General features: G+C 36.6%; 1 protein-coding gene across 1 annotated transcript in view; it reads left to right on the top strand.

Moving 5' to 3' along the window:
- SLC9C1 (solute carrier family 9, subfamily C (Na+-transporting carboxylic acid decarboxylase), member 1) overlaps positions 1-10,986 on the top strand; it is a 111,100-nt gene that overhangs the window by 18,078 nt on the left and 82,036 nt on the right. Inside the window, exons 5-6 of the mRNA XM_010852747.1 lie at positions 1,734-1,862; positions 7,916-8,077. Coding sequence (XP_010851049.1) covers positions 1,734-1,862; positions 7,916-8,077 — 291 coding nt within the window. The remainder of the gene's footprint in view (positions 1-1,733; positions 1,863-7,915; positions 8,078-10,986) is intronic.

Raw genomic sequence — 10,986 nt, 5'->3', positions numbered from 1 at the left:
ATTTAGAAAGATGGTAACAATAACCCTGTGTACGAGACAGCAAAAGAGACACTGATGTATAGATCAGTCTTATGGAGCTGTGGGAGAGGGAGAGGGTGGGGAGATTTGGGAGAATGGCATTGAAACATGTAAAATATCATGTATGAAACGAGTTGCCAGTCCAGGTTCGATGCACGATACTGGATGCTTGGGGCTAGTGCACTGGGACGACCCAGAGGGATGGTATGGGGAGGGAGGAGGGAGGAGGGTTCAGGATGGGGAACACATGTATACCTGTGGTGGATTCATTTTGATATTTGGCAAAACTAATACAATTATGTAAAGTTTAAAAATAAAATTAAATTAAAAAAAAATAATCTTTCCCATTCTATTGTTCTCTCTATTTCTTTGTATTGTTCAGTTCAGAAGACTCTCTTATCTCTCCTTGCCATCTCTGGAACTCTGAAATCGATTGGGTATATCTTTTCTTTTCTCCTTTGCTTTTGGCATTTCTTCTTTTCTCAGCTATTTGTAAGGCCTTCTCAGACAACCATTTTGCCCTCTTGCATTTCTTTTTCTTGGGGATGGTCTTGATCCCTGTCTCCTATACAATGTCATGAACTTCCTTCCATAGTTCTTCAGGCATTCTATCAGATCTAATCCCTTGAATTTATTTGTCACCTCCTCTGTATAATCATAAGGGATTTAACTTAGGTCATACTTGAATGGTCTAGTGGTTTTCCCTACTTTCTTCAATTTAAATCTGAATTTTGCAATAAAGATCTCATGATGTGAGCCACAGTCAGCTCCAGGTCTTGTTTTTGCTGGCTGTATAGAGCTTCTCCATCCTGGCTGCAAAGAATATAATGACTCTGATTTCGGTATTGACTATCTGGTGATGTCCATGTGTAGAGTCATGTCTGGTGTTGCTGGAAGAGCGTGTTTGCTACATCCAGAGTGTTCTTTCAGCAAAACTCTATTAGCCTTTGTCCTGCTTCAATTTGTATTCCAAGGCCAAACTTGCCTGTTTTTCCAGGTATTTCTTGACTTCCTACTTTTGCATTCCAACCCCCTGTGATAAAAAGAACATCATTTTTTTGGTGTTAGTTCTAGAACGTCTTATAGATCTTAATAGACTGTTTGAGTACAGCTTCTTCAGCATTAGTGCTTGGGGCATAGACTTGGATACTGTGATGTTGAATGGTTTGCCTTGGAAATGAACTGAGATCATTCTGTTGTTTTTGAAGTTACACCCAAGTACTGCATTTCATACTCTTTTGTCAACTATGAGGGCCACTCCATTTCTTCTAAGGAATTCTTGCCCACAGTAGTAGATATAATGGTCATCTGAGTTAAATTCACCCATTCCTGTCCATTTTAGTTTGCAAGAATACTGGAGTGGGTAGCCATTCCCTTCTCCAGGGAATCTTCTCAACCCAGGGGTTGAACCCAAGTCTCCTGCATTGCAGGCAGATTAGTTACCATCTGAGCCACCAGGGAAGCCCTTTCTTTGATGCCTAATCAACCACAATTAATTTGGTACTTACTCATAATGATCTAGGCTTGTAAGTTAATACATAATGAAATCTTCTTGAACAGATTTTACAAACATGACTAACGTATATTTAAGTATGTAGACAAAGTACATGATATAAATCCATGGCTGAAAATATCATTCTACTTGTTGATAAATTCTGTTCTTTAATATTTATGAAAATTTTTCCCTCCTTAAAAAATTTTTTTTCCCTCTGTAGGTCTTTCTAGAAGCCTCGTCAGTTTAATTAATGGAGAAAGTCTGATGACCTCTGTAATGTCTTTAATTACATTCACTGTTATTGTGAATATTGACCTTAGCTTGCACAAAAATACGATCCAGTCCTTAGGTAAGAACCTATTTTTTCCTAATTTTTTTAAAATTAGAATCCCATATTTTCTGAAATCTTAATTTCTTAAAACTAGAATACTGTATTTTCTGACCTCTGACATGGATTTTATAATACCAAAATTACACTTATGCAAACATAATCATATTAGTATCATTATTGGCCATTTACAAAGAGGTAACAAACATCCCTTATTTAATATTGGTTATGGTTTTGTTGTGAGGCTAAGTTGGGACTTTTCATGAGGATGCCTATAGAAGCAACATTCCTCAGACCTAGACTGAACCAGAATTATTGATAACAAGAGTGAGAGAATTTTTTTACCTGCCAAAGATGAACTCAAAAGATGAGTTGAGTAGAGAATCCAACAGTGCCAAGGGGAGGTGTCTTCCCTTCCCTTTACTCTGTGACAATCTCCCTGCAGGCAACACAGAAAGCTGTCAGCTCAGGGAGAAAGTGTGAGTTATATGGCCATCTACAGGGCCTGAGCACAGTGCTTGTGAGCAGAGAGATTTTAAAATGTCTAGAAGTTCATTTGCCACATTCAAATAGTCCTGAACCATACGTATTTTGTGCTTTATCATGTGTATGTGCATGCATGTGTATATAAGGTAAGTGATGTATGCACACTGCAATGAGTGATTATAAAGTATACAGATGAGTAATTATGACTTGGGACAAAAAATACAGTTGTCAGAACTCCTGTGAGCATCTTATATACCCCTTCCTAATCAAAACCTCATCCTTTCAGTAGTTTAGAGTGTAGTCTCAACAAAATTGGAAATAAAGAAGTTATAATTGACACCACAGAAACACAAAGGACCATAAGAGGCTACTTACTACAGGCAGCTATATGCCACTAAAATGGACAAATTCTTAGAAAGATACATTCTCCCAAGATCAGACCAGGAAGAAAAATGAAAATATGAATAAACTGACTACAAGTACTGAAATTGAATCTGTGATTTCAAAAACCAAAGAAACAGAAGTCCAAGACCAGATGGCTTCACAGGTGAATTCTATGGAACATTTAGAGAAGAATTAACACCTATCCTTTTGAAACTACTTCAAAAAATTACAAAGGAAAGTGCACTTCCAAACTTACTCTGCAAGACCACCATCACCCTGATACCAAAACCAGACAAAGATACTACAAAAGAGAGAAAATTACAGGCCAATATCACTGATGAACATAGATGCAAAAATCTCAGCCAAACAATAGCAAACCAAATCAAGCAATACATTAAAAAGGTCCTATCAATTCGGTTCAGTTCAGTTGCTCAGTCGTGTCCGACTCTTTGCGACCCCATGAATTGCAGCACGCCAGGCCTCCCTGTCCATCACCAACTCCCGGAGCTCACTGAGACTCACGTCCATCGAGTCAGTGATGCCATCCAGCCATCTCATCCCCTGTCGTCCCCTTCTCCTCCTGCCCCAATCCCTCCCAGCATCAGAGTCTTTTCCAATGAGTCAACTCTTCGCATGACGTGGCCAAAGTACTGGAGTTTCAGCTTTAGCATCATTCCTTCCAAAGAAATCCCAGGGCTGATCTCCTTCAGAATGGTCAACACTGAAATCAGATTGATTATATTCTTTGCAGTCAAAGATGGAGAAGCTCTATACAGTCAACAAAAACAAGACCAGGTGCTGACTGTGGCTCAGATCATGAACTCCTTATTGCCACATTCAGACTTAAATTGAAGAAAGTAGGGAAAACCACTAGACCATTCAGGTATGACCTAAATCAAATCCCTTATGATTATACAGTGGAAGTGAGAAATAGATTTAAGGGCCTAGATCTGATAGATAGAGTGCCTGATGAACTATGGACGAAGGTTGGTGACATTGTACAGGAGACAGGGATCAAGACCATCCCCATGGAAAGGAAATGCAAAAAAGCAAAATGACTGTCTGGGGAGGCCTTACAAATAGCTGTGAAAAGAAGAGAAGCGAAAAGCAAAGGAGAAAAGGAAAGATATAAGCATCTGAATGCAGAGTTCCAAAGAATAGCAAGGAGAGATAAGAAAGCCTTCCTCAGTGATCAATGCAAGGAAATAGAGGAAAACAACAGAATGGGAAAGACTAGAGATCTCTTCAAGAAAATTAGAGATACCAAGGGAACATTTCACGCAAAGAATCACCTTACTCATGTCTTTCTCAAGGCCTGGTCCAGGCCGTGGACAACTACCCAACTTTGGCATAAGAAGCATCTACTTTCAGCCTTGTTTTTTGTATCCAATTAGTTTACTCAAGCCATGGCAGTTTAGAATATCTGTTGTGATCCTAGAACCCCAGTTTAGCAGAACAAGGTACATCCTCTTTAAATGCTTCATATAACCTTTCTGTGGTGTGTGAGAAAACCAAACTACATACATAGAATATTTTCCAAAATGCAGAGTACAAAAAGAAGTGACAGAATACAGTACTCAGAGAGTTTTTACCATAAAACCTGCTGCAGATATGGCCTTCCCATAGAGGACTGAGGTGAGGAAAAAGGAAATGTTTATATTCAAAAGCATCTTAAAAGCTCAAAAACCATCCTTGGGGGAAACTGAGAAATGTAAAGTGTAGTCATACATGCTGGTCAGAAGGATCAAAGTCCAGCCTCTATACCTGATCTAGTATTATGTGCAAGCTGCTCAGTGATGTCCAGCTCTTTGCAATCCCATGGACTGTAGCCCATCAAGCTCCTTTGTCAATGGAATTCTCCAGGCAAGAATCCTGGAATGCGTTTCCATTCCCTTCTCCAGGGGATTCTTCCAAACCCAGGTATTGAACCCAGGTCTCCTGCATTGCAGGCATATTCCTTACTATCTGAGCTACCAGAGAAGCCTGATCTAGTGTTATATGAGGTCCCATTTAAGATAGTAAATACCACTCATATTACTGAGTCCAAGCTTACTCTGCTCACCACATAAATAAATCCAAGAGACAGGTATTGAGGCAAGGAATATGAGTATATTTAGAAAGCTAGCTGACTGAGAAGATGGCAGACTAATGCCTCAAAATAACCATCTTATCAAGGTCTTAATGCCAGGTTCTTTTACAGAACAGGAGTGGGGGGAGGTAAGGGGATAAAGTAAAAGGCCATTAATCTTACAGATATCTCCTGGAATGGCTAGCCTCAGGGAGTGAATGTGTCCATTTTTTCTTTCCTATAGCCATCCACAGGTGGACATGGTCCTAAACAAAGGCATTTTGGTTTAACATTCAGGCAGAGAGGCAGGGTTCCCTGAGGGAGGCCACTCCATATGAACAGTATCCTTTTAATGAATAAAAGTAGTGGGAAGCAATGGTTAAAGTTAAAGAAACAGATCCAACATGGAGTCAGTTCTTCCCTATAACAATCATAGAATTTCAGGGAACTTTATCAGAGATGATATCCACAATATAATCAAAAGAACTTTCTATTCACTGGGGAATGAAAAATAAAGAGACAAAGAAAAATACTTATGTGGAAGATAATTCATTCAATAACCCAACAATTATTTGTTGATACGTACCAAGTGATAGCTCCTATTGTAGGCCCTGATGTTTCAGCCATGAACATAACTGTTCTTGCTTTTGTAGAGCTTGTGCCTCACAATTTTGACAATAATCAGTGTAATAGAATTTTGCTTTTTTTTAGGTTTCAGAGGAGTAAAAACTGTTAAGTAATCACTCTTAAAATAGTAATAGTAACAACGACAATAAAACAGAAGGTCTGCTCTAGTATGACAACAGTGAATTTATTTTCTTCACCATTCAGACTTTCTCTGAATTTTTAGTAGAAGAATTCCTCTTAAGAAAGATGTTTGATAAGTTTTACTGGTATTTTATTTATATCCATTGGCATAATTGTGAAACAGTGATTTTCCTAGTATTGTATTGTATTGTTTGGTCACTCAGTCATGTATGACTCTGTGACCCCATGGACTGTAGCATGCCAGGCTTCCCTGTCCTTCACCATCTCCTGGAGCTTGCTCAAACTGATGTCTGTTGAATCAGTGATGCCATCAACTATCTCATCGTCTATTGTCCCCTTCTCCTCCTGCCTTCAGTCTCTCCCAGCATCACTGTCTCTGCTAATAAGTCAGCTCTTTGCATCAGGTGGCCAAAGTATTGGAGCTTCAGCTTCAGCATCAGTCCTTTCAATGAATATTCAGGATTGGTTTCCTTCAAAATTGATTGGTTTGATCTACTTGCAGTCCAAGGCCCTCTCAAGAGTCTTCTCCAATACTGCAGTTTCTTAGTAATCATTATTTTATAACTTGTAATTATTTAAACAGTGTTGCTATATCTTTGAAAGTGTTAGTCTCTCAGTCATGTCTGACTCTTTGTGACCCCATTGTCTGTACCCCACCAGGTTCCTCTGTCCATGGAATTCTCCAGGCAAGAATACTGGAGTGGGTAGCTATTCCCTTCTTTAGGGGATCTTCCCAACACAGAGATCAAAGTCAGGTCTCCCACATTGCAGACAGATTCTTTACAATCTGAGCCACCAGGGAAGCCCAGAGTCACCAGAGAAGCTCTACTGTATCTTTGAAGTGAACATGTTTCATAATAGAAAAAAAAAACAAGAAGAGCTATTGTACTCAGAGTTCTTACCTTTTCCTTCTTGTATGTTAGAAGATTAAGAACATTGTAAGAAATAATGGATTTGCTTTGAGGCATTTCCTGGCCTAGTAAATCCATCCAGTAAATATTTTATTCTTTAAGAGCTCTTTTGCTTTTTTAAAAGAGAAAGCATCTTTTAAACTTGGTCTTTTAACTCCAGTTCTCTGCATCTTCTGAAATCAGAGTCAGTATCCAGTGTATGTTTCATTTACAGGAGGCACTGGATTCCTAAAACTATCACCATAGTCAACCCCATTCCTAGATTGAACAGGACCTAGAGTCATTCATAAAATTCTCTCAAGTTCACACTATCCCTACAAGTGTTAAATTTTTCTGCTTGGCACATCTAGAAACCATGGCTCTCTTTCAGTCATAGGAATGAGACTAGGTAGAGAAGGAATTTGGATAACCTCAGGCATCTTAACAGTGCCGTCTCTACCAGTGGACATCTATGATTAAGGATTCATAAAAGGATTCTTTCTTCTTCATTTCACCACCTCAGAGCACTGTTCTGGGATTTACTTCCCCAAATTTAGCCTTGTTTTTTGATGTGGTTGCTATTGCTGTTTTCTGTTGGCCATCATTCATTTTGGTTTTGTTCTTGCTCTTCTCATATTCTGTTGAAGTTGACCCTTCAGGCTTTTCTGCACCTAAGACCCACTTTCATCTGTGATTTAAAACTTTTCTCCTTTCTTCCTCACCCTACAAAGATGAGAAGGACTTCCTCATCCACTGAAAATGCCTGATTCCAGCCATCAATGCGCTCAAGGGTTTAGGCTTTCTGTTTACCTGGGAAGGGCATCATAATGACTGTTGAAAGAAATTTGGCAAAACGTAACAGTATCAATAAGGGATCAACTATCCATTAGTGTAGTAATTCCACTTCTGGGGCCTAAGGAAGTAATCAGAGAAGTACAAAAATGTATGTATAGAAATATACACCACAACATTGCTTATCGGGAGAAAAACTGGAAACAGTGAAATGTCCAATAGTAAGGAACCAATCGGATTGGTTTGGCAGGCCAATATAATACAAGAGATTCACTTAGCTGTGACCCAGAGGCATTCCCTTTTTTTTTTTTTTAATTTCTTGTGTATATAATTTTAGACATAGATTCTAAATTCCATGAAGTTAGAGAGCTTCTACTTCTTATTCATTATTGTTTTTCCAAAATGTATTACACATTTTGGAACTAAATAAATATATATTCCTGAATTGGGACTTAAAAAGCTCTTAAACTAAACTGATAAAATTTTATCAATTTAATTGTGACTTTTGACGTTTGAAAAGAAACTCTTTCAACTTAAGAATAAGAAAATACCCTACATCTATCCCAAAGGCTATGAGCTATTTTAAAAGATAATGTCAGAAACAAAAGTTGACCCAGATTATCATTTGAAATTAAAAGCATGTACATTCTATTAATTATTTTTTAATTTATTCCCTTTTCTTTCAGCCTATATCATCATGAGAGAAATTTGGTTACATCTTATAGTAAGTTTCTCATTTGGAATTGTTAGTTCAAAACTGATTCAACTATGGATGTCTACTGTTTTTGGAGAGGATGTCAATCATATAAGTCTCAGCTTTTCATTTCTGTACCTCATCTTTTATATTTGTAAGTAAGGGGACTGTGCCTAAAATTAAATAATATAAAAAGGTTCAAATTAAAGATATAAAGATGTGGGAAATATTTACCAGGTAAAAAGCAAAAACAAAAACAAAAAACCACCATGCAACTGATCTAGAAGGAATATTTTTGTAAAAAATTTATCAAAAGACATTAAAAATATTAATATGTATACAATAGGAAACAATGTACCAAGGTACATAAAGGCAATTATAATAAGAGAAACTTGACAAAATCATAATTACAAGGAGAAACTTTAACAGGCCTTTCCTAAATAATTTCATAACCATTGGATTAAAAAAAATGACTATGGCTATGATTTATATGAAAACTTAAATGCTTGGTTCCTAAGATATATAGAGAGTTTTATCTTCCAAAACAGAGTGCTAATTCTTTACACATACCTATAGGCATTAACAGAAATCAACTAGACTAGAAGAACATATCAATAAAATTTCAAACATTATTCAGCCACAGTGCAATTTAATGCTTACTTCAAAAGGAAGATCTTTAAAAATGAATATTCTAACTACCTGAAATTGAAAAAAAAACTTTCTTGGTAACTCTTAGATCAAGAAGGTAATAAAAATAGAAGTTACAGATCGAGGAAGGCTAATATTAAAAATTCTATCACATTACTAATCCATTTACCACAACTCCCCTCTCACAGAGGTACAGCAGACAACAATAACCATATCGCTGTTTCCTGATACTGCCTCAGAATCACTTTCCATTCATCCCTTTAGACAGCTCTACAAATGATTTGAAGTTGGCATGTGTGATAATACCAACTTCCCAACTGACTCTTTATCTTTCCATTACATATAAGAATAAGACAATGTTGCCTAGCCTCATATCCATGATTAAAAATAATTCTGGAAGCTCTAGTTAATATAATAAGAAAAAATCAAGTTTATACATATTTTAAAGAAAAAATGGTTACATTAGTCACAACATTTTAGAGTATATAAAAACCCAAGAGACTTAATTAATAAACTAAGATAGCAAGGCTCTTTAATGGTTTGATAAAAGATAAATATTTTAAAAATTTATAAATCAAATAACATTCTTACAAACCAGCAGTAATTAGTTACAAGGGCTTCCCCGGTGGCTCAACAGGTGAAGAATCCACCTGCAATCCTGGAGATACAGGAGATGCAGTTCTCTCCCTGGGTCAGGAAGATCCCCTGGAGAAGGAAAGGGTAATCCACGCCAGCATTCTTGCCTGGAGAATCCCATGAAAAAGGAGCCTGGCAGGCTACAGTTCATAGGGTCAGAAAGATTTGGACACAACTGAAGTGACTGAGCACACACACACACAACTAGTATAAAACATAATGAAAATTGAGTCTCTTTACATTGACAAAAAAGTTAGAAAATATCAAGGAATAAACTTAAAATTTGGATCCAAACAGAAAACTACACAAGTTTTCTGAGAAGTAAAAATTTCAGTAGAGACAAAGGAAAACTTCTTTGTAGAAATGCTAGAGCAATAGAATTCATTATTTTCATGTCTGAGAAAGGAAAGGCATAACATAGATATTTGAGGTTTCCAAACCAATCTGGATTTAAGCCAATTATAATCTAGTGAGTTTACAGAATCCATTAATGACTTAATAAATAGTGACAGAATGATCAGCCAGTATGAATGCATTCACTATGCACTACCTTGTACATACCTAAACCTACAAAGCATATATTTCAGCAAATATAATTCCCTTTAACATCATCAAGTAAGTAAGAATAGCCTCAAGATTAAGGGTTAAAATAAATGATGAGAAACCTTCTTAGATTATACTGTATGGGTGAATGTTATTAATATAACTGTTCTAGAAATTACATGAAGTTCCAAAAAATCTGATACATCCTGATACAATGCTATTATAATTATAATTATCCTAAAATGTTGTATGTCACAGAAATAACTAAATTTCCTTGTAACAATGCCATTGTAATAAACTCTCATCTGATCCTTAACCATTAAAACGGGAAGATTAAGGGTTATGCTCAAGGAAATAATTTTATTTAATTTTTAAAATTGAAGTAGAGTTGATTTACAATATTTTATTATTTTCAAGGATGCAATATAGTGATTCAATATTTTTATAGATTATATTCCATTTAAAGTTATTACAAAATAATGGCTATATTTCCTTGTGTGGTACAATAGACTTCCTTGTTGCTTATTTAGTTTATACATACTAGTTTGTATTTTATAATCCCCTACCCCAATCTCCAAAAAAATAATTTAAATTTTTTAGAGTCAAGATGTCTCAATAAATACCTTAGAAAGCAGATAATAAGTAAGTATAAATCTAATGTAAAAAACTTACTCTGGGCTGTCAAATAAATGAATATTTTAAAAAGTTATCACAATCTGAATCAAATAATGATAGAAATTTGGAGGGAAGTGAAATTTTACAGAAAGATTTTAAAAATTCATCTGGAAACATAAACTGTGGGACTATGTTTATGACATATGTCATATGGCATGACAATCTATTTAAATGAAGAATTTTTCCTACTAAGTGGATAATAAACATTTAATAAGCCTATAATAATTAAAATACAACTGCTATAACAGAGGAATACAAAGTAAACCAAATAAACGGATCCATTTGATAAACATGTGCTGTGCTCAGTCGCTCGGTTGTGTCTGACTCTTTGCAACCCTATGGACTATAGCCCATCAGGCTTCTCTGTCCATGGGGACTCTCCAGGCAAGAATACTGGAGTGGGTTGCCATGCCCTCCTCCAAGGCATCTTCCCAACTCAGGGACAGAACCCAGGTCTCCTGCATTGCAAGTGGATTCTTTACCATCTGAGCCATCAGAGAAGCCCAAGAATACTGGAGTGGGTAACCTATCCCTTCTCCAGGGGATCTTGCCCCACCCAGG

This window comes from Bison bison, unplaced genomic scaffold, assembly GCF_000754665.1.
Source record: "Bison bison bison isolate TAMUID 2011002044 unplaced genomic scaffold, Bison_UMD1.0 scf7180017864314, whole genome shotgun sequence".
NCBI classification, from domain to species: domain Eukaryota; kingdom Metazoa; phylum Chordata; class Mammalia; order Artiodactyla; family Bovidae; genus Bison; species Bison bison.
This window is presented reverse-complemented; position numbering and strand designations above follow the sequence as displayed.